The 24713-nt window shown below is 34.5% G+C and overlaps 1 protein-coding gene and 1 long non-coding RNA gene across 6 annotated transcripts; one reads left to right on the plus strand and one right to left on the minus strand.

Annotated features, from left to right (window-relative positions):
- Positions 1 to 7922: 7922 nt before the first annotated feature.
- Positions 7923 to 10737, minus strand: LOC132035116 (uncharacterized). 4 transcript variants are annotated; one of them, XM_059425423.1, is made up of 4 exons: positions 10434 to 10737; positions 9345 to 9767; positions 9199 to 9261; positions 7923 to 8567 (listed from the first exon to the last, which is right to left on the minus strand). In XM_059425423.1, exons 2-4 carry the CDS (start codon positions 9366 to 9368, stop codon positions 8136 to 8138), a joined length of 519 nt encoding a protein of 172 aa, XP_059281406.1. In that variant the 5' UTR covers positions 9369 to 9767; positions 10434 to 10737; the 3' UTR covers positions 7923 to 8135. The 4 variants fall into 4 exon arrangements, with proteins under 4 accessions (XP_059281406.1, XP_059281405.1, XP_059281408.1 ...); XM_059425422.1 differs by lacking the exon at positions 10434 to 10737 and having other exon boundaries at positions 9345 to 9430; positions 9501 to 10425; XM_059425425.1 differs by lacking the exon at positions 10434 to 10737 and having other exon boundaries at positions 7923 to 8906; positions 9345 to 9430; positions 9501 to 10425.
- A 2217-nt stretch (positions 10738 to 12954) lies between these two features.
- Positions 12955 to 14854, plus strand: LOC132035144 (uncharacterized). 2 transcript variants are annotated; one of them, XR_009409181.1, is made up of 3 exons: positions 12955 to 13061; positions 13138 to 13241; positions 14457 to 14854. It is a non-coding gene; the product is annotated as an uncharacterized LOC132035144 (long non-coding RNA). The 2 variants fall into 2 exon arrangements; XR_009409182.1 differs by having other exon boundaries at positions 14469 to 14854.
- The last annotated feature ends 9859 nt before the right edge of the window (positions 14855 to 24713 follow it).

Here is a 24713-nt window from a genome sequence, read left to right on the forward strand (position 1 = left end):
GTTTACTCAGTATGAAAACTTCACAGAAATAACTTTTAATCATAATCATTAGCGCAAACTGAAATTTCTATTAACACAATAAGTTAACAACTTACTAGCACCCACATAAAACATCAATGGAAAGCCAATTAAAGATCCTTATTTTTAAACCCGATCTTAGACGAAACGGTTAACTCAAATATCATGAAGAAATCATTAAACAAGGCGTCTATATATACTGGCTAAACAGTAATTCAAATTATATTGCACCATAACTCAAAATACCCAACTCAAATCAATCTTATATTTTACGTGTAAACCCAAATGTGTAAAACCACAAAAATCGAAGAAAAAGAACTGAAGGCGTATTTTACGAAATGTGTAAAAACAGCAGACCATCTACCTTTAGACGGGCTTTTAAACCGCGACAGGACCTTGACCGGAGCTTTGATTGACAGCAACCTCTAACTTTACCCGGAATCTCAGACTAAAAACAGAAACAGAGAGACTATGGTGGTACTGGTTCAATGGTGGTGACAGGTTGGTTCGGTGATTAACGGGCTGGTTTTTGGGTGAGTCTTACAGCTTGGGAAAAATGTAGAAGAAGAAGTCTATTAGGATTTGTTTTTTTGGTGCGGCTGGTTGTTGTGTTCTAGGTATTGTATATGCAGGTGTCATGTGTTTAGCTTGGAGAAAACGAAACAGAGAGTGAAAAATGGAGTGTGTGCTGGTGTATATATGTATCTGGTGCGTGTATGTGCATGTAGTGTTATGTGTATATAATGTGGTGAATTAGTGCCCAAGAAATCAATTGTGCAGGTGTCCTCCTTTCTCGTGAATTGTGCACTTTTGGATGAAGGAGAATCTTTGCTAGGTGGTAACTAAACACTTAATTGGTCCGTGCTTCTTAATGTTTTTTTTTTTTTTTTTTAATTGTTATAAAAGGAGAGTAGATAAAATATCAAGATACAATTAATTTCCTGAATAACTAGACCAAAATATGGAAAATATTAAATAACTAGACTAAGGAAAAAGTAATTAACTAAGACGTCTAGATTAAAAGGAGCCTATTTTTGTTATTTTTTTTCTTTCGTTAAAACAAAAAACTTGTACTCTAAAAAAAAATGGTGAATATTTTTTTTTTTTCCTGTTTCCGTAAATAAACCTACTAAATAAAATAGAATAAAATCAACACATCAAGACTAAATTAAAAGAAATATTTAGACACTAGAAGAAACATCTTTGCTGATGGGCACCCGACCCTTACCTGGTACTTTCGTAATACTCATAACCATGGCCCGCAAAACATGACATAAGTACATAATGAAAAGTTTTTCGGAAACAAACATGCTTTTCATCTTTTTCAAATCAAATAAAATCTTCGTATTTATAATTTTTATTAAACAAATCTGTTATAATAATACACCGGACATTGTAGTCTCTACCATAACTCTAGATACCATAACAAAGCACTATCAAGATACAATTAATTTCCTGAATAACTAGACCAAAATATGGAAAATCATAACCAAGTAAATACAAAAAGTGAGCATAATGACCGAATACCAAAGTGCTCGCATGCGAAACTAAATATAATAATCGAAACACAAATACAAATCGTGCATATTCATGCCATGTATCCGTAAAAGTAATTAACTAAGACGACATATCTAGATTAAAAGGAGCCTATATCATATGAGATAACATTGTAGAATTTTGCCTTATTTTTTTTGCCCCACCAATACCCCCACCCCGCTTTCATACTCATCCATACATATAAATATCAAAAATACTACACATCATACGTATATACTCTAAAAAATATACAAAACACATCAGTGAATATTAACATTTGTTCTTAACCAAATACAAGCTTTTTTTTTCATTTAAAAGCCAAAACAATAGTCAAATCCGAGTCAAATCAAATAAGACTTTTAGAAACCATAGATACGTATCAAAATCATAAATAAAATAAACAAATAAGTAATCATAATGGGGTCGGAACGTAGCCACATTATTTTTCAAAAATAGGTCGTTAGAACCAACATAGAAATTCGGACCCACGGACGGCGTCAACCCAATCCGGGCCCGCCTATGAAAATTATGGTCATTACTCGTCATGAAATCATTTGCGAAGATATCAAAGGGCCCTTTCTTGAAAGTTACGGCGTTCGTAGTTTCGTTCGTTTAGGATCAAAATTCTTTTGAAAACCAACTTTTTTGCAACTTTAGAAATTTAGTCATACAAAAAGACATAAGGATCATAATTCGACTACAATAAGAAATAGTGTAAACGGACCGTCATTTGAAAGTCGGGACAACGGAGTATCAAACATCTTTCGGACATCACTAAAACATATCAAACGTCATAAATATATCAAAGGACCATAGTTATACGTCAAACCAATCCGAATCCGCCTCGGAAAGTTACTTACTCACTTTTAGGACTTTCTACGAACAAATCAAAGCCATCCTAATGAAAGTTACGGGATCCTTTCGGAACAAACCATTTACACAAGATCTCAAATCCAATCATATCAAAGACATACGATCATAGCTTGACCATATTAAGGATGCCAACATCACAAAGCAAATATGAATCATAAACATGTTCGGATTTTACGAATGGAATTACCCCCAAGGCTCATAACGTATCATAGCTTAGCCCCCATGCCAAAGAAGGAAAGGTAAGCTTTACATACCTTGATTGCTTCCTAAGCTAATCCAAACTCAAGTCTCAAATTCAAGATCTACAATAACGCCATCACATACCAAACATTAGCCATAAGCACTTAGGAATTCAATTTCATGCCATCACTTTTATCTACGTAAATTTGGACAGATTTCCCCTATAAATGCAACAACCCCGTGATTTCAACTCGGCCAAATTCATCAACAACAATGCCAACAAACATTCTAACAACATCAACTATTAATTCAAAACGCACTTTAACATCAACAACCTTTTTTCGCACAATGCGACGACATTCCAATTACGTTCAAATCAACATATATAATCAACCCAACATCATTGCCCACGCGTTCAAATACCAATCCAAAACCATTCAAACATGATTCAATAACATTTCAACAATCCACAAAATTATTCAAAACAACCCAACCAAAATATAAGGCAATCCGAAACTTTCCAAGTCCAAGGAAATATCAACAACGCATTTCTTTTCTTCCAAATTCATAAACCATACTAACAATCCATACTTTAACAACATTAATCTCAAAAATACTAGAACTACACTAAATTCACATTATCTTCAAAACAGCCCATAAACGTTCTCTACTTCAATTTGGACCATTAAATCATCATTTTCACCATAGAATCCATACAACAACAACCAAAACATACTAAATAAAATTTGTTCATTCCTTGCCAAACAACACAACCCATATTCGGCCACCACAACCAACCTACAACTTTCATGAATTTCATTCGTTTCTACATCACATATTCCAAACAACAACAACTAAAATACTAAATAACATTAGTTCACTACTCCTACACCATACACACACACACACGGCCAACCTTCCCCAAACATAATTTCATGGTTTCCTTCATTTCTACATATCACAACATGTACCAATCATCCATAAACACATAAGGAAGATTAAACCTCACCTTTTCTCTTCAACTTTTCCTCTCGGCTAAGCTTCCCAATTGCGCAAACGGATGTTTTTCTTGCTCCAACAACCCTTCCATGTTGACGAGGGACCTTCCAATTGGAAGCTTGAAGAAAATAATTTTTTTCATGATCAACCCCATAGGGCTGGTTCGGCCAGCCCCTTCTTGGCTGTTTTTCTCCTTCTTTTTTTTTTTTTTCTCTCTCTCCAAGGTTCTTGAAATTTCTAAAGAATGAAGAAAGATGAAGATGGCTTAATTGTCATCTTTTACTACATATATAATTTAGCCATGTGGCCCATGGCCCACACCCCACAGATGGCCACATATGACCATTTTCATGAATTATCAAGTCTCCAAAATTTCACTTTTAGCCCTTAATTTTCATGAAATGCTCAACTTTTCATAATTCACTTTTAACCCCAAATTTTTCCTTATTCCAAATTTACCCTTAACACTCCATACCAATGAAAAGATGAATATGCAACTTGTGCATTAAAACAAAAATCAACAAAATCGAAAATTAAAAGTCTAGTCCATAACTTGTCGCAACCAACTTAGAATATTCCAACGTACAAAGTACGGGGTATAACACCCGGGAGGGTCAAAAATCACGTGTCTACAACCACAAATTTCTCTGGTCCCAAAAGCACCCATGAAGGGCGTACCACGGGGAATACGATCGGAAACATCTATCACTTTCCAATTCCTAAGGTCAGAATCTTCCAAATCAAACTTATACAACATGTTACGTATTTGCCGCACCCTATTTTCCTCCCGCAGATTCCCCCGGCCAAGAAAGGCAATCCAACAACGGTGTACCTCCCACCACGGGTGTGCATAGACACATTAAATTGAGCCGTCCATCGTGTCTCATCTAACAGCCCACGTGGCCAGTCCTTTATTCGTATCCACACCGCCTCAGCCCCAATTTTTCAAGTTTCCTACTTCATCTAAGTTTATAACACACTTAATGCTCGTTTAAGAATATGGCGACTGACCAAGGACTCCAAAATGGATAATGCCTTGAGATAATCACTAAGCGAAGTTTCAACATCCTCTGCAAAAGTTAAAGGACGAACCCTATTGTGTGTGAAGTTTTAGAAATTGTCTTGAGCCTATAAGTGGGATTTACTTCCTTGGAATCACAGTGATTTTATTTTCTCTGATAATGCTGTATCCTAGAAGGTGCTGAACTAGAGATTCTGTTCTATTGCCCGCTTATGGGTTGCTTGCTGTTTTGTCATCTAGAGTACGGTTGTTTTAGCTCTTCTATGGTTACTACTGAATTAGAGTCCAGAGTGGATGAAAACTTTACTGTTTCTGGACTTTGGTGAAGAACATGTTGTGGTCTCGAATCCTGTGATGGACTTACCATTACTTCACTGGCCAACACTGTTAAAAGCGTGCGACCACTCCCATTATTGTCTAAATTATACTGGCTCGTGGAAGACTTGTACTTGTATGCATATGATTTGGCTATAACAGGATGGTACCAATATCAGGTTCAGGGAAGACACTTACCCCATTTTGTTCAAACTGCCAAACCGTGATATTTTGGCAATTTTTACTAGTGATGATGGGCACTTTATCATGGCCTCCCTCATTGTAGAGGCTACCCCCCATGGGCCTTTGGTAGCGGCAATGGACAAAGCGCAGATTGTGCAGTTTAATTATGATTCTTTTAGACCCTATGAGGCAGTGTAAGTACTCTTTTCTATTGGTTAACCCCTTTTAATTAAGCCCAACTTTGTTTGAATTTGGTAGTCTATTTGGTTTGTGCGGTAAGTTCATTTTTGTTGTCTCATCTGTTCTGCATTGTTTCTTCTTTTTCTATTGTGTGATGTCTTATTAGAAACCCCTATGTCCTATTATGTAGTCATGGTTCTTATCATTGTTCCAATAATTTTTTCTTGCTCACATGGCATAATATAACAAAACAAGAAGTTGATGGAGAGTGATAAAAAAACAAGAAGTTGTCCCAATAAGCAGGTCACTAACATCTTCTTACTGGTTTGTTCTTTTCTCAGTTATGTGGCAGCAAGTGATGGAATAAAGCATTGGGATATTATTTTTCATCAGAAATATAAATTTTAGGTCTACTAAAATCCTTTTGCAAAATTTTCATTGTTTTTTGTTAAAATGAAGCTTATATTATATATTATACATCCAAGGGAGCAAGTACAGCCTAGACGGAAATCTATTGTGATAAAAAGCCAAAGTTTTTTTTTTTTCTCTTTAAAATTTTGTTAGGAGCTTTCTATTGGTAGAGCCAGTTGAAAGATATACTATTAGCGGGACTTGGGTCATCATCGTTGATAATGTTACAGCATGCAGAGTGAGTAGCAAACATGCCATTAGAGTTTAGTGCCCAAATAGGAGTCTCTTTCCGAGGTTGGAATTGGTAGCATTTGTAATGAACTCAGGTAGATTAAAGGATAGGCCATGTAAATCCCAAGTGTTAGAACTAAGTACTATATTCACAGTCAATGAGTTATCATCTAATAAGTTGTCTAAGGGATAGGTGTTTGTGTATCCAATAATCTTTCTAAGGACGAATAGGAATATGCATGGAATTGATAGCATTTGTAATAGACTCAGGTAGATTAAAGGATAGGCTATGTAAATCCCAATTGTTAGACTAAGGATTTGTAAGAAACTAAGCGTCCACCAAAACAGATAAGGGACCAGGTACCTTATCTGTTCCCTCAAGCTAAAACAGAAAGTAAACAAGACACGATATTTACGTGAAAAACTCCTTGCTCAAGGGATTAAAAACCACGACCTACCGTGGTAGGATTTCCAACTTCACTAACTGAGCAATGTCTTTTAGATTACAAGCCTTTTGCAACCAAGGGATTAGCCCACTAATCCCTTACAATACCTCTATTGCAAGCGCTTACTTGACTAACTCTAGCTAAGAACCAACCTGATTCAACTACCTTTAGCTGAACTTAACTCACCATAACTAACTATAGTTAGACGTCAACACAAAAAGCTTAATAAACCAAACACCTACAAAAGCCCTTCTTAAAAGAAGTGTAGTTTTACAATATTTAGACCAAAAGATAAATACTAAAACAACCTAGGACTTAAGACATCTTCAGTATTGGGATCTGGTCCTTGGAGTTATTTAGTCTTGATCTTGAAAGCTCTGAGAAAACAAAGTGGACCTACTCTTTTCAACAATCAGAATAATATGTTTTGAGTTGCTAGGTCAAACAAATGCCAACATGTTGCTTATATAGGGGGCCGAGTAGGGAGCATGTGAGCAACATGTGACATAGATAGAGACATTGCAATGATCCGTCTGTTCTGCTGTGGCTCTGCACGTCGGAACAATGCCACAGCTTTACTGTACCGCACATGGGCCGACATTAAAGGTGCAGGGGACCTGATCAAGGACCTGGTCCCTGATGCATATGTCGATCATCAAAACTCATAACTCATCAATCTCCTTCTTTTTGATGATGACAAACTCGTAAGTGATGTTCCTTTGGAGAGCCAAGTTCCCCCTGTAGATTTTGCCTTAACAACATGTAGCATAGAACATTTGCATTATCATTCAGAGAACCAGATTCCTCTTGCAACTACTAAACTGTTGACACTAACACACACAGCTTCCCCCTTTTGGCATCATTGAAAAGAGATAAGGAGTGGCACAAGCAATAAGAAGTTCAGAAATATTGACCCAGGCCCCTTGGGCAACACAGCATGAGGACCAACAGAAACAGTAAATCACCAAAATAAAATATATGCAAAAATCAAAGAATGTGCCAGTAATCAATGCAATACGCACATACTAAATTAAAACGTCAGAATGCCAATATCAAAGATAAAAAGGGACGAAATAGAGGGTCAGGGTTGGACAGGGTTGAAAGAACTGGCAGGGTTGAAAGCTTTGAACATCATGTCTATTCTGGCATCCGCAGCTTTGTGATTAGCCAGGATTTGCTCTTGGAGCTCGGTAACTTTCTTCATGAGACCGGAATTAACCTCTCGCAACTCTGCAACTTCTGTCGCTGTATCTCCACTGGGACCAGGTACCTCCAGCTTTAGTCTGGTGATTTATGCCTTCAACAGAGTGTTCTCAACCTGCAACCTCTCAACATCAGCCAAGATTTTTTCATTTGCTTCAATCAGAATGGATATGGTGGATGTGGGCCCTGCTCCTCCTTTTTTTTGGAACACATTCACACTCTTCCAGAGTGGATATAGAGAACATATGCTTTTTGGTTCCTTTTAAAACTTTACCAAGAGGCACATTGAAATGCTAAAGCACTTTGTTAAGAAGAAAGCCATAGAATGTCAAAAACGTCTGTTTCCCAACATTAGAAGCATCTCTTTCACCAAGTCTCAGAATGTCAATGAGTCCTTGCAATACATCCATTCTAAACAAATCTTGATTGAAGAATACAAAATCTAGTATTTGAGTCTCCAGTTTTATGTATACATCAACCGAATACTGTTGAAATAATCTTCCACTATGTAGAAGTTCATCTTCATCATCGCTTCTCATCTAAAATTTATAACAATAGTATTCTCGAATTGAAATTGCATCTCTCTTTCGTTTTCCTTTTTGTAGAACTTGATCTTCCATATCAAGGTATCCATCGACAGAAGTGAAATTTTTGATATTCGGTAACTGTTCAGACTCATACAAAACATGTTTTCTACAAATATTTTCGGTACTGTGGAACTTCTTAATACCACAGTGCCATCCACTTTGTCCATATGGATACAATAGAGGATACTGTAAAGGATCATAGCATCCGAAATAATAGTTCACTCTCTGTGTTCTGTTACTGTGGGTATAAACTTGAACATGCGGTACATGAATAGCACCACCATCATTTTCATCAACCCATATCGCTGCGACCTCAGTAGTACTTGGCATATTAAATACTCGTAGATCCAATCCAGAGTCACATTTCAATGCGATGTGATGGTTCTGTAAGTTTGTAATCTCAGATAAAGTTCGTAAAATATCGAATATGGATTAACTCTTAGTATATCCATCAACTCCCTCACTATTGATTCATCTATTTTATCGGAGCAAGCCATTCTATTCGCAACCTCATTGTTGTTATCATAAAAATACAACTGCAAGTTTCTCGGCCCTCTCTCTGCAGGATATAAATCATCTATAAAGTGATATATTTGCCCTTGAACTCCGAATTATATATACTGCGATTTCGTTTGGCCAGATCTTTATCATAGCTGACACCAAGTAAGGTAAAAGCGAGCAGATTGTTATATGTTCTGATGTACGTTTGAAAATGCTTAGATTCTGCACAAGTTCCTACATATAAATTTCTCAGTGCAGGTGGCATAGGATGAGAATTCAGCTTAATTGTACCGCTACCACAACAAAATCCAACTGATTCGTATTCAAATTTTTTCACCGAGCAGAATTCACAATTTGGAACATTTTTTAACGGAAAATAATCAGAGTCTAATTGAATAATATTAGTCATATTTCTCTTATTCTTTACTTGACCTGCATATGTCAAACAACTTTAAGAAACTGAAAAAGGAAGAAACAAGGAACAAGTTAGGCGAAGTTTTATGTTTGTACTAACCGGCAGTTGAAAGCCTTTCAAAGCTTGGAGCATGTGACTGATTTGAGGCGCCCGATGTTGAACCTGATTCAGCACAATGTTCGAGTAAATCTGTATGCATAATAAACGCAGAAATGTAAATGATCAATGCGGATTAACAAGCTTACCTTTTTCAAAAACTCGGAAAGCATAGGCTACAATTTTTCCTTTTGAAGCACAATTGGTGCCATAAAAACGTAGCACGCAGTGACTACTATCACAGAAGTGTCTGTAAGAGAGACGCAAATAAAGCAAAAAGCAATTAACGAATTTAATGTCCTAACCAGTTTTTGAAATAGAAGAAGAGCATCCAACATCAGGATTATCCTGAGTAACACATGTTGGTTCAACAGGATTGACTGAATTTGTATTTGGAAGAAGTCGCCTAGTTGTTGCCTCTCTTCTTTGCAAGCGCCGATGTAGCAAAAGTGTTCTTTTCAGCTACAGGCATATCGCGATATATTTCACGGCGTTTGACATTCTTATCATAAGTCTCACCCGTTGTGCGTGGATTTTTTCTTTCTCTGTCCAGGATCCATTGATAAAGAAACCTGTTTTTAGAAGTGTCAGTACTCCAAACGCTTGAGCAACCTACACTGCAGTATAGATGTTTTTAAATGGGCGGAAGCAAAGATCAAAGATAGCGTAAAGAAGCATCCAGCACATAGCAAAACATGAAGAGTTGAGACATGCAATTTCAGTTGTTTTCAGGCAGCACTGAATTTGGAGCGTAGGCAAAATCTCATCTAGTATAAAATACATTAACGATTTCTGATATTAGTTTTCATTTTGTTACTATAGGTAAAGTCAGTTTTTGTCGTGATTAGTAGGCCGTATACAAGCAATGAGATTCAAATATTTAAGAAGAACTACAAAATGTTATAGTACTTCTAAGTATTAAGCAAAGTCGGTTTAAGGATTGGGTAGCAAAGCATATCTCATCCAAAACACAGTTATCACATTTACCAACTTCGTTTTTTTTTTTGCTCGCTACAAAAGATTAAGTTGTCCCTTTTGCTTTTTTCTTTCTAGTGTAAAGAGAACCTCACAGAAGATGCTCTATTGTTGAGGTTTTAGGTTCTGTCTAGGACTTCAAGTCTGTTTACTTTCTAAGTTTACACTTGAAATATGGTTTCAGTACAACCTATGTATTGTTTTGGATATTAAATATACATACATGTTACAATTTCAGGATCCCATATGAATCAAATTCTTACCCCAAGAAAACCAAAAACAAATGCTGTAGAAAATTTACAGCAAATATCCATTAGGATATGCATCCAAAAACCCACGAAGGAAATTGGCTGTATCTTTGATTTTCCCTTCCAAAAAGGAAAGAGTTAGTAAAATAAACGTTGAATGAAGTCATAATATTAAACATGTTAGAAACAGGGGAACCCAAACAGAAAGAACACAACAGAACTAACCGGAGAAATTCGAAGAGTTATGAAATTTAACAAGGCCAGAGAAAGCAAAACAGATGAGCCAAACCAGAGGAGAAATTTGAAGAGTAAACACCAGTGAAAGTTGGGGAAAACGTGTCCTGTTGTTGTTAGGGCGGGAGTGGAGGAGATAAAACCAATTTTAAGATTAGAAGGGAATTAAATTAGATAACCCAAATCCCGAAAGTACCCCTACGACCGGAAGCAGCTGTCCTTAGCGGCTTCTATGTAAGAGAAATAGTCAAACCTCTCTATAACAATATCACAAGTCTAAATTTTTCAACCTATATGTAGAATGATCGTATATACCTATAATTGCATTGACATTTAAATAATATTTCGTTGTTATAGGCAAAAAAGATGCATAAAATCTAATTTTTATTTTTAATTATCAAAATCTAAGTATAATCACACTTTGTATAATGAAGGAAAATCATTTAATGATGAAAATATATATATATTCATATAATATTTTTTTGGTGTAATAGTGTATTAGATGATCAAATATTTGGTCAAAATCTCTATACTTATTATTGGTAATCATAGATATTCTATTTTTATAAAGATGGTTAATTATTACATTACCAAAAAAAGAAGATAATCCGTTATATGGGTAATTTTACAAAAAGAAAGATCGTTATAAAGTTTCTATTGTCACATGCTATTACAGTAAATGTCATAGTAGAAGAAATATAACATAAAAAATCGGTTCCGAAAAAAGTTGGTTGTTATCGAAAGGTGCTGTAACCGTGATACAGAGGTCTGACTGTAGTAAAATTTCCAACAAGATACTATATCACCCAGTTGAATACAAATTGTCAAATGAACTTGCAAATCTAAGAGCTTCGACAATGTCGTGTCTGGCGGTCGTCATAACCTCCACCGCCGGCATCAACTAGACTGGCGGCTTTTTCGGCTGACCTTGCTCGCTGTATTTTGTTTCTCGTAATTCTCAGATCTGGCCGGATTTGAGTGTATTTTGCATTTTTTTAAGGTAATTGCAGTATACTTTTTGTATTTTCGCATGTATTTATGTATTCCGAATGAGATTTTTTTCGCTAAATCCCTGTATTATTTGAATACAGTGAGTTAAATACAGTGTATAAGTGGCTATAAATAATACACTGTATTCATGTATTTTTTGAATTTTTGTTGTTTGAATACAACCCAATTGAATACAGTGTAAAAGTAGCTACAAATGAATAATGTGAATTGTATACAACCTAATTGGATACAGTGAACTGAATTCGAATACAACTGAATACATCCGATGGAAAACACTTTATAGCTACGAACGGTAATTAATGAAACTATAGCTACGCCTTGCAAGCAAAGGTCCAAACTAGCTACGCTTGTTTTTTCGAATACAACCGAATTGAATACAATTTAAAAGTAGCTAGGAATGAATACTGTGGATTGAATATAGCCGAATTGAATATAGTGAACTGAATACAGTCATGCAGTAAAGTGAATATGGCCGAATTAAATATAACCGAATACACATGACGGCAAACACTTTATAGCTACGAACGGTAATTATAGATACGCCTTGCAAACGTTCAAACTAGCTACGAATGAATATTGTGAGTTGAATATAGCCGAATTAAATACAGTGATTTGAATAAAGCCGAATACACCTGATAGCAAACACTTTATAGCTACGAATGCTAATTAACCAAACTATAGCTACTCCTTGCAAACAACGTCCAAACTACAGTCATTTGTGAAAATTTCTCAACTTTTTACTATTCCAAATTCCAATTTGCCATGTTTCAATGTTTGTTACTTTGCATTATAAAAGGAAGTGCGTGAAAGCAGAACTTATCATGAAATAAAGGTTGAATTACCAAAATAATCCATCAAAAGTTGATGGACTATTTTACCCTTTATCATTAAAAAGAATTATCCCTTATTAAATGTTAAATTATTACTATAAAAAACATTATTAATTGGTTTCCTATTAATTAAATATAGGAACTCTGATGTTTGAGGAGACAGTAATGCTATCTTTTATCAAGTGCTACGACTTTTCACCAACTCTACTTAATCTGCGCTAAAGTTGTGCATATGACAGAATTTTTAATAATCTTAGCTAGAAAATGCTTGAAGATGGCATAGTGCCATGATTTTGGAAAATGCATATAGCAAAGTGAACTGCTAAAGAGTTTGAATGGAAACATGACGACCATAAAGTATGAAAAGTCAACTGAAATAAACCTTTAGATTGGTTAAGGTTAATCTTTATATTTATTGTTATAGTTTACTATTCGTTGTTACTAAATAATTTTTCTATCTTGCCAAACTGGCTTATAATGAGATTCACAGGTGTTGGAGATAGCCAATTTGGTTCTTAAGCTTGCTAGGGAGCATTTCAATTTTCCATTAGATGATGAACGACTGAAGGTAATTTACAGTTTTCATTCCACCTCTTCTTACTGTCATTACTTCACACTGCTCACCTTTCAATTTTGTGTTTCAGGTACATATTAGAGCTGATCTATATGTTGCAGATGATCATAGATCCATTCTGTCGAGTGTATCAGCAAAAATCGACACTCTCATTGTTGATGTGGCAGAAGTGAGGTAATGAGCCTATTCTATTCACCATACATTTCTTCTTAATGTCTTTACTTTTTCTCTTGTTCATTTACATCGGAGGTACACAAGTACACGTGTACGCTTAAATACAGTTTAGTTCATTGAGCTTTCGTGATAAATATTCCCCTATTTCCAAAGCCCCCTAACAAGCTGCAGTTACCTACTGCACAACTATTACAGAGTAAATTTGTGAAGGATGAATTACATTGCTGAGGAGGAAGGGTGACCTTTGGCAATATCTGTCATCCATTGAGTTCCATTTCCTAAAAAAGAATGTATCATAATTTTGGTTCTGCTAGTACTGATACATATTTCTACTATTGTGAAATAAAGATTTCAACCAACCCATTGCAATCACTGAATCAAGAATCTGAATTTAAGATGTTATTTGCATCTCAGTAAATTGATCGTTAACATCTGAAACAAATTTAATCCTCAAGCTTAAGCTCATCATCTCTTAAAACAACTTTAGTGCTCTTCCCACTTCTTCTTTTGCCAAAGCTTGAAAAAGGAAAAATGACAGAAGCACTATCACCACAAGGGCAAGGTATACAATGAGTTATCGTTGACTCAGGTGTTACTGCTGCATCCAGCATGAGTATCTTTTTTGTCCCATTTTTGGGATCTGTAGAATCACTTGAAAAGCCTGTGATGTATTAATGAGAAAAGGAGAAGTAGAGAAGAAGAGGAAATGATCTCCCTATAGAGATCAGGCCTCTCGTCTCTCTCTTTGTCTGTTTGCTCTGCTTTTCTCTCTAAGGTTTTTTTCCTTTTTCTGTCGCTATAAAACTCCTGTTCTCTCTATGATAATATTGCTCTCTTGCTGCCTCACTCTAGAACTTTTTTCTCTTGTTGGCAGGGACTATTTTGATCATTTTAGGTGTCCTCATCGATTCTATATAAAAAAGCCTTTTCTTCCGGCAGCGAAAGATGCTCTTTTTGGTCAAGGCCTATTAGTTCTAAATTTGAAAACAAAAGAATATACCCCAAGACTCTTTCTACTCCATCCTAAAGTCGGTGAGAATTTTTGACATCTTTTTCCAAGCTATTTGTTCTGTTCACCCGAGCTATTTTTTCAAGAATTGCATGTTATTTTGCATTTTATTGTTGATGGCAAAATTAGCTGTTTGCAAAAATTTGAGTTGCCATATGATTTTGAAATTCGCTTACCTACCTGACCAAAATGTGTTCTTTTTCCAGGTATTTCCTCAGGTTTACCACCTTCAGCTGGAGGAAGATAATGAAGTTATCTTTGCTCTAAAGATGAGGACTGACAGAGCACGTACTATGGCCAATGGATTACTTGACGCGTCTGAACAAATTGCCAGTTTCTTGAACCTAGAAAACGCCATGGGCCAAAAGATAATGGAACTCTCGAACAAAGATCAAAAGTTTAAGATGATTTTATGCCATCAGTGATGATTTTTAGGCAGACTATGATCTTACTATTTGTTTATATATTAAACTTCATTTTGGATATGTATACCATGGGTCTTGTCAAAAGTAATGACTTCATTTGAATTCTCGATCTGCCTTTGTCTTTTTATTGTGGAGAACAAAGCAGTTCGGTAATTAGATGAATTACTGCTCCCTGGCTAGCGCCATGACCTACTTTTTATCATACTTTTGTTTATAGTGTATATCCTTAACAACATAAAGTCTCTAATTCCACATAGTAATATTATTGCTATTATTTAAATCAGTAAGGATTAATTCAAGTTAATAAGATGTTAACCATGTGTTTGCAATAAAATCTGTAGGATATTGTTGTATAAAATTAATTTACTAATATGAAGATGTGAGTAGTCTAATGCAAAATTCTAAAATATTTTTACAATAAAAGTAGACAATTTTTCTTTTTATTTTTTACTTTTTTATTTTTCTACAAACTACAATATTGTCTAAGCGAATATTAAAATCATGAACTTGACAATTAATTAAAAAAAATTGGAGCCTCAAATTTTTAGGGGCCTAAAGCGAAGGTTTCACTAGTCTCCCCATTGAGCCACTTCTGAAGTGAACAAATGGATAAATCACTATAATGACATCATAATTTAGAAAAATGCAGTTCAAGTATTAAATTACAACTCTCCTTGATGAGCTTCTATTTTTTGAAACATATCCATAACAAACTCATTAAAAATATTACTAAATACTTCTTCCTTTTTTAATAAGTCACAAAGCACCTACTTCGAAGATAATCAAAGACAATAACTTATAAATCATTATAATGACATCACCATTTAGAAAAACACAATTCAAGTATAAAATTACAACTCTCCTCGATGAGCTTCTATTTTTTTGAAACGTATCTATAATAAACTCATTGAAAATATTACTAAATACCTTTTTTATACAAGTCACAAAACAACCACTCAGAAGCTCATTTTTTGGCAGCCATACAAACGTGATGTATGTTGATTCACTTGGTTTAGAAACTCTTATTTTGGGTAGGCATCAAAGGATCAAGATTTGATGCCTTTAGTAAATTTTCCAAACAATGCTAAAAAGAATTTAAACAGTCATTAGGGCTGACCGGATTCAAACACTCGACCTCAATAGTAAAACTAAAGGCCTAAACTAGAGCTCCAACGGAAGCGTACTTTCATCAATTAGTGTCATTTTATTTATATATCATCGGTATATATTTTGGTTCGCCAGGTTATTTACATATATATAAATAAAAAATATTTCCAGCCAAGCGGTGTCGGGTGACAGTGTGACACCCCTTAGCGTCACGTGCCTCCACCCTGTAGCTAGGAATTAACACAAACCAACAACATTGACATGAAAATATATAGTACAACAAATTATCAAAATATATTTCGGTTACTCTTCTCTTTCACGGATCTTCTCCTTTACAATCCCAAAGTAATTGACAAAGATGTTTCACTTACTTATTAGTATATTTTTGATAAGGTAAATATTTTATGTATGTATAATGAGAATTGTCATTGATACCGTAAGCAAACATCACAACTTGTCAGTCATTTCCTACAGATTTCATCACTCAAGTTAATAAGTAGTAGTAGTACATTTGCTTAGAAAATGAACTACAAAAAGGCATATACATGTTAGATTGACTTCAAACTGACCAAAATTGCATGACTTGGAGTAATATAGGAAAACATAGGTTGTAGATGCAATAGTCTTGAATTCATCACATCTTCACTCATATCCCACGACTTTCTTGCATTTCACAATGACATAGTTGAAGGAAGAAGCATGAACTACTGACCTCATCCTTCTTTTCTTTTTTGGATAAGTAGGATCCCCATCCTCAAAGTGCAAGTAACAAAAAGTTGGTTATGTACGAACAATCTCTGTGTAATGAACCATTAGAATTGTTCTCAAAATCTTGAAAACAAAATGACATGCTCATTTAGACGACAATAAACGGGGAATCAATAATCTCTAATGAACTATAATCGTAATTGTAGGGTTCTTATTCTATCCTCTCTTTTTTTTCTTTTTCTTTTTTTTCAAAATATAAAGGCGGAAAAACTTAAATGTGCGAGATTTAAGGAAATCCTACGGCACTAATTAATTAAACAAAATGTGACAGCTAAATATATATAGTTATATTCAATAATAGAACAAAACCCATAATTTTGGAAGAGAATCACGTTAAAATCTCAATCCGGGAGAATGACGTATAGATACATAAAAATAAGGTATATTTACAAAATATGACGATACTTTTCAGTTTACAAAACATAACTATAGATTTCTTACAACAGATATACAAAAAATTTCACTCAACTTTTGATGTATGAAAATTGTATTTCTCGCTCAAGGCTTAAAAATTTCCGCTCAATATTTTGTGTATGAAATACGTATATCCGCTCAAGGCTTAGAATTTCGGTCATAATTTCGTGCATGAAAACTGTATAAAATCTGTTTGAAGTATGTATATAACTGTATAAAGTTCATGTTAGGTTTTTGAAAATTTAATATAACTACAACAACATTGTATACAACTTTCACACAATATTTATACAAATTTAATACAAACAATACAACGTACAAAACTTAAAGTTCAATTTCCATACAAACTCACACTACAAGAAAGAAGACACATTTGGTAGGGAAAAAAAAATTGTTGTCATAGTATTAACTATTGTTGCAAAAAGAACTTTTGGCAACAACATTTTTTTGTTGTTGCATAAACTTTTCCCACCGACTGTTATTGCAACGACATGCAACAATTTTTTTGTTGTTGCCAAAAGTATTTTTTGCAACAATAGTCAATATATGGCACCAAAATTAAATTGTTTGGCAACAAACAAAAATTCATTTTTAAAAGTTCCATCATCTATGCCAATAATAAAACTAAGTTGTTGCCAAATTTTGAATTTTGCCAACAATATTATTTTTGCTACCAAATTGTTGTTGCCATCTTGTAGTGTCAACATACAATTATCATACAACATTAATACAATTTTGAAAATTTTAAACCTTTCAAAAAGAAATCCTTTTTCTCAAATCTTCCAATAATCTCACCAACCTGAAACATAATATTAATATTAACGCTTCAATTCATTCCAATTCTTTTGCCTCTGAGTTCAAAATGCTAGATCTACAATATCTAGGAATAGTGACAAACAAAACAAAGATGCTCTTTAAGAACGAATTACATCAAATAGCTAGGAATAACACCAGTGTATCTTAACAGAAGAAAAGAAAAAGAAAAGAAAAGAAACATAATTACACCAAATTCGAATCGAAGCCATAAGTTACAGCTGCCAAATCGACACTGCTCGTGTTTGCACGTCGATTAAGTTCAAAGATGAGTTGCCGGATTAATTTGTCGGATTTATCTACCGCCCATATAAGTATCATAAATTTTTAATACAATTTTGAATCTCGTTTCGAAATTCGAAAAAAAAAATCACGCTTCGAATCTCGATTATTGGAAGGATATCACGTTGTGTGAACAAAATGGAAATCTATGGTGGTGGGTCGTGTGAGCTACAGTGAAGGCAAAAAGAAAACATGTTGCTCTTTGTTTCTTCTCACTCCGAGTGCAAGAATCTCTCTCCCTGTTTTCCAGAGATGTTCCGTGAATAGAAGGGGAGGGAAGGGTTTGGCTTTGTATTTTTCCAAATCCGTTATATTTTGTAATTAAGTTGGTATGTTTTGTAAATAACAAAAAATATCCTTATGTTTTGTAATATAGTGTCTTAAGTAGTATTATTAGGTCACTTTTTCTTTTAAAATTATTTCCTGATTGTTTGTTAAGGGTCTGTTTGGAAAGCCACATGGTAATTGAAATTGGTGTAATTACTAGGGTAGTAATTACACAGCCTAGCAATTACACAGTATTATAATTACAATGACCTTTTTTTTTAATCATAATGTAATTACAGTGTAATTATAAGCGTGTTGTTTGGTTGCACAAGTGTAATTACACAGTTAGTTTAATTTAAAAATAAAAAATTAAAATTAATATTTAAAGATATGTGGCTTTATAAATGATATTAAATTAGTTATTTAATAACACATTGTTTCTTGAAAATACGTAAATTAATAATAATATATTTGTAAGTAATATTGTAAAAAATAATTGATATCTATTTTTCAAATTAATAATATTTTAATTTTAATTAATTATAAAACTTAAAAGCTGACTTTTAAAAATAATATTTATAAATATAATGCCATAATATTATTCAAATGTTAAAAAAAAATCTATCAATTGTAAGAGAAAAAAAAAGAGCATGCAATCTGAAATAACAAGTCAATAGTACTAAAGCAAATAAATTAAAATCGAAAATATAACCTAAATTCAAAATCCAAAAGAATTTTTTTTAACATAATACTCTTATGTCAAATTCCAACATTATATAAGTAAGTTCTAACGTAACTTAAGTAAATATAATTCAAAGAAAAGGGAAAATATAAGTCTATAATCTCATTCACAACGAAATTCTACTTTAATAACATCGCTCAGTATATGCCAAGTTTGTTAATGACTCATTCTTTCTAATATTAAGAGGTGTAGTTTCAAAAATTAGAATAATAACACAGTTATGCTAAATGAATAAAATAATTAAAAAAAATACGAGCAATTATATGAAACTACCAAAAGTTAAGGTTGGCAATGAGAAGAAAGGAAATGAAAGATAAATAATACTCCCTCTGTTTCAATTTGTTTGAACCTATTTTCTTTTTAGTCCGTGCCAAAATGAATGACTTCTTTCCTAATTTGGAAACAAATTCACTTTATGAATGATTTACAGCCACACAAATTTTCAAGGCTTATTTTGAACCACAAGTTTCAAAAGTCTTCCCTCTTTCTTAAATGTCGTGCCCAGTCAAATGGGTTCATATAAATTGAAACGGAAGGAGTATAAAAAAATTATATTTAAAAAAAATAAAAATAATTAAAAAGTAAAAATAAAAAAGAAATGAAATTAAAATAAAACAAAAAAGAAAGAAACAAAAAATGTAACCCTGTAATTATAGGGTGTAATTACACCCAATTCTCAGCCCCCCTTGAGAATTGGAGAATGTAATACACCCTTTCAATTACACTCAATTCCCACCTAATTGTGTAATTACTTGATCAAACAAACAGGCCAAACTGTGTAATTACACCAAATTCCAGTTACCTGGTGGCTTTCAAAACAGGTCCTAAAAGATATTTACAAACGTGGGTAGAAGTTCAATAGTTAGTTGTTTTTTGTGGATTTGCATATTATTTTTGTATTTTTAAATCAGAAAAGGGCCAAATATATCCCTCGTTATACTTTGGGTTCAAATATACCCCTGCTGTTATACTTTGGATCCAAATATACCCTTCCTTCGTTAAAATTGTCTAAGGTGGATATAAATCTAACGTGACACTGACAACCCGGTGAGGTGGGTCCACCTTACCGGCCATCACACTTGTGTCTCCATTCCAGTATGGAAAAATTAAATCATTTAAACCACCGAACAACAGCTAGCTAGCTACACCCACCCACTTCGACTTGTTAGAAGTGCATATATTTGCAGAAATTTGCCGGTTTGCTTATCTTATACATAATTAATATGAGAATTACAGTTTGCTTTACTAGAATCCCTCTAATGAAGACTACAGTCATCAATTTTATAATGACTTCCATCACAAATGAATCAAATTTGGACTAGAAAAGACTAAAAGATAAACTAATCTTGTCACGACTCAATCTAGCTAAGTCGCGTGGGCACCTACCTTTCCCACTTCAGTAGGCAAACCCTTATCTCAACAATTGCAAAGTCATAAAAAAAACAATAAACAAGCGGAAGAGATGAAATCACATAAATCTGACGATAATCATATAGAAATGTGCGGAAGTAAGGAAATACATCAAATCCACCCAGAGTCTGGTCTAACCATACAAGAGCAACTAACTAGATACTACAATTCTGAAAGTAACAAAATACATCAAAAGTCTGAATTTGTCTCAGAATATGAAATAAGACATAGATAAAGGAAGAATCTTCAAGGCGGCGAACGTCCTCGTGCTTACCCTGTAGAATCTAAACAAAGAACTCTCGAAACGACTATCAGCCACGAGAAACAGAGGTCAATCCCACCTGGAATTCTAGTCAGTACAAACAATAGTACTGGTAGGTATCATAGGCTGACTTAGACCAGTCGACATATATAAAGACAATGAGGTAAGAGAAAAAAAAAACAATAGAGTACAAGTCATACTTCTAAGAAATCGACTCACATAATCAAGCCTTGATGTAACAACTAGCCCCAAGTGAAACAAATATCCAAGTATACCGAAAACCAAGTCCCATCAAGACAAATCAACACGTAGCCCATATCAAATACAATCCAAGAATATGACCAACACAGTATCCAAATCATAAGCAACCACGAAGCATAATCAAGCAATGAAATATGAGATATGAATGCAATGCAATGCCTGTACTCTTGTACTCCGACAGCGGAATGCCTCTACGCCTCGGCAGCACAACCCATGGGGGACCCGCGAAGTCCAAGCACCGTCACTCCGTACACAGCTCAGAGGACCCAATTATCTACAAACGTCGCAATGTTGGTATTCCATATTAGCCCCTCCGCACACAGCTCAGTGGTGACTTACCATGTTCCATAATCATCAATGTTCCTTCTCATTTCCATCAATAGTGCTAGTCACACAGCATAATAAGATGATATGAAATGAATATGGAACGATGCAAGTACAAACAATGAATAATATCAAGTTCAAGTTGTGCCACACATAATACATCAATATCATCAATAAGTGATCCACACAAAAGAATCATAATGAATCTCCAATATCCATAACAATAAGAGCCAACTATCCCAAAATGGTTATACCAATAAGGAGGCGTACACTAAGTACCAATATCAATATCAAGTAATTTCATCTTTCTGATTTACTCCCAATTCACAAACAATCCACTAATTTATACACAACGTACCAAATAGGGTCTTATGGAGTCTACAGGCCACTAGCCCAATCAAACAAGTCACAAGCAATACCAAACCCTAAGACAACATCCAACCCAACTTCATACCCGAAGGTTTACATGAAATCTTCAAAAATATCACCCAAATATACGCTTCGCTAGTCGAAGTCTCTCCACAGGGGTAAATCGTAACCTACCTGGAAGGCCGAACAAAGAATAACACCAACAATCACTCCTTAGACTTCCCTTTCCTCTGAGCCTCGAGATAAAGAAAGTCTAGGTACATTTTAATCAAGAAATTAGAATCAAGAAGAACATCAAACGAACCCTACTTCTATTCAAGACCCAAATCCCCAACCTATGGAATGGGTTTTATGAACTAGAAGGGTGAAATTAGGAATCCAAAGGTTTCAGCATGAAATTAAAGCTCTAGGTGATCAATTCCTATCAATAGCAAGCTCCAATAATCAACAATTTACTCAAATTCGAATTCTAGGCAAAACCCCCAAATTTGGGTATAAACCCTAACTTCCGATTCCATAAATTAGCAACTAATTAGGAAGAGTTATGAAATAAAGGATTCTAATCATCAATTCAATGCTTAAAGAAGCTAACCTAACCAACAAATCATAATTTAGAAGCCTAGAAAGAATAGCTCATTAAACCCACTTTTAATCTTCAATCACTTAATGAACTATCAAGATAAATGGATTCTACGGTGATTAAGGACAATGGAATAGTAAAGGGACTAGAAGAGCTTACCACCAAGAATTTCCTCCAAGAATACCCTAGAATTGCTCCCAATAGCTCAGATTTCAGGATGGTAATAAATGAGGGATTAAGGGCTTTTAATACACAATTAATGAAATAAACAGGCTCGATACCATTTCGATGAGCAGCGGTCCCGCCTCGACGATCACTTAGAACGCCGTGACGGTCAGCCCTCAAAACACTTGGCCGCTGTGGCGGGCCATCCCGCCGCTATGGCGGTACCGCTGAGGCGGTAAGGGTGCTGCCCAAGAGGACACCAACACCAGATTTCCCCCAAAAATAATCACAATCTCAATTCGAAATCCCACCTAATACCTGAGGCCATCTGCTCGCAAACCACATACACAGACAAAAAAAAAAAGGCTACGAACGCACTCGTGGCCTCGAAATTCCCAACAGAGGTCTCGTTGACCAAGTCAACCCCCGATACCTTAATTGCAACTTCCCAACCCAAGTCCCAAAATGCACCCGAGTGCATTGAGGACCGAACCAGATATGCACACGAGTTCTAAATGACTATCCAGACCTCTCAAAATCGACAAATTTTTTAAAAAGGTCCGTTTATCCAAAAGTCAACTCGAGTCAACTCTTTTTCGCTTAAAGCCATTTTTTTCCAAAAAGTCACCCAAATCAACCCCGAACACCTCGAAAAACGTGTCAACGATCCCCTCGGATCAAAAGTGAGCTAACAAGCTCGGGGAAAGGTCAGAAAGTGCCGAAAAGACTATAACGACCAAGCGAGTCGTTACAAATCTTAAGCAAAATCGGTTCAAATGTCATATTTTATTTCTTCTTAACAGTCAAACCCAAATTAACAGATACACAGTAGGATGCAATAAGTCTCATATTTCCTTCTGATCCACCCTAAATTAAACTTCCGTAATAAGAGAATGTTTTTAAGTGGAAATGGAAGAGGAAGATGAAGGTGAAGAAGTGGAAATGGGGGAAATTAAGAGTCCGGAACCAAAATAACCCCCAAAAAAAGGGTATGAACCAAAATACCCCAGGAAAAAAAACAGGTACAAAAGTACCTTTAACGCATGAAAATCATGCGTTAAAGGACTTAACGGAGACGGACCCGTTAAGTCCTTTAACGCATGATTTTTTTTCATGCGTTATTGGATGGTTCTTTTTTTTCTTTTTTTCTTTCTTTCTTTCTTTCTTTCTTTCTTTCACACTTTTTTACATACTTTAGCCATAGATTAATCATGCTTTGAGACTCCAAAACTTGAATATTTTATATAGAACCCTATTTATTTTTGTGCTATTAATAAGGCAGGCTCAACACATCAAGGATACACAAAACTTCGGATTGTCATTTTAGTGGTTGAAAAGTGCTCGAAGTCCATTTTTGTTTGAAGACTTGTTGTCATTAGCTTTAAGTTATTTATGTTTTAGGGTTTCGTGTTATTTTTATATTAATGTGTAACTTTATTTTTAGTGATTATAACTTTATTTTTATAATCAATTAACAAAATATCAATTCATCATCAATTATTTATGTGTAATTTTTTTTTTTTTTTTTTTTTTGCGTTATACCCTTCAACCCCCAACTAATTGGAGTCCACAACTTAAATAACCCAAAAAGTGGATTTGGGTACCAAAATAACCCATTAAAAAACCTTTTGCGCACTAATTTATTTGTAAGTTGGTGAAATTTTAAATGGTCATAACTTTGCGCTCGGATGTTCATTTGATGCGATTTTTTTTTTTTTTTGATTTTGGGTATTTTTTCGAGATCTATGCGTCTGAACTGCCGCAAGGCTGTTCGCCCGCCCCAAATTTTCCAAAAATGTCTGTTATCCCATTCGATTTCAATTTTCCCCCAAATTCGTGCGCAATTTTCATTTATTTCTTTTTAAAATCTAATGGCGAAAAATATATTTCAATTCCATAATCCCGTGATAATGATGTTTTCAATGTCAATTTCAAGGTTCCAAATTCAATTTAAGAAAACAAGTTAGATAGCATTAGTGAACATACAAAATAATAAAAAGTGTCTACATTGTTACTTTAACCAACTTGGCTTGGTGGTAAAGCCTTTGGCTTTTGACTTTTTTTTTATCTCATCCACCAGGGATCAAACCTCGGCGGGAGCATTGAGAAGATATTATTAGTGAAAAAACGAACTAATTTATTTAACGATTAACATGGGATAAACAAGTAATTAACATGGGAAAAATAATTTCAGAAATAAATATATTAACAATGACATAATTAACAAATATTAACAATGCCATAATTAACAAATAATTAACGGAGATCCATGGG

This window comes from Lycium ferocissimum, chromosome 10, assembly GCF_029784015.1.
Source record: "Lycium ferocissimum isolate CSIRO_LF1 chromosome 10, AGI_CSIRO_Lferr_CH_V1, whole genome shotgun sequence".
NCBI classification, from domain to species: Eukaryota; Viridiplantae; Streptophyta; class Magnoliopsida; order Solanales; family Solanaceae; genus Lycium; species Lycium ferocissimum.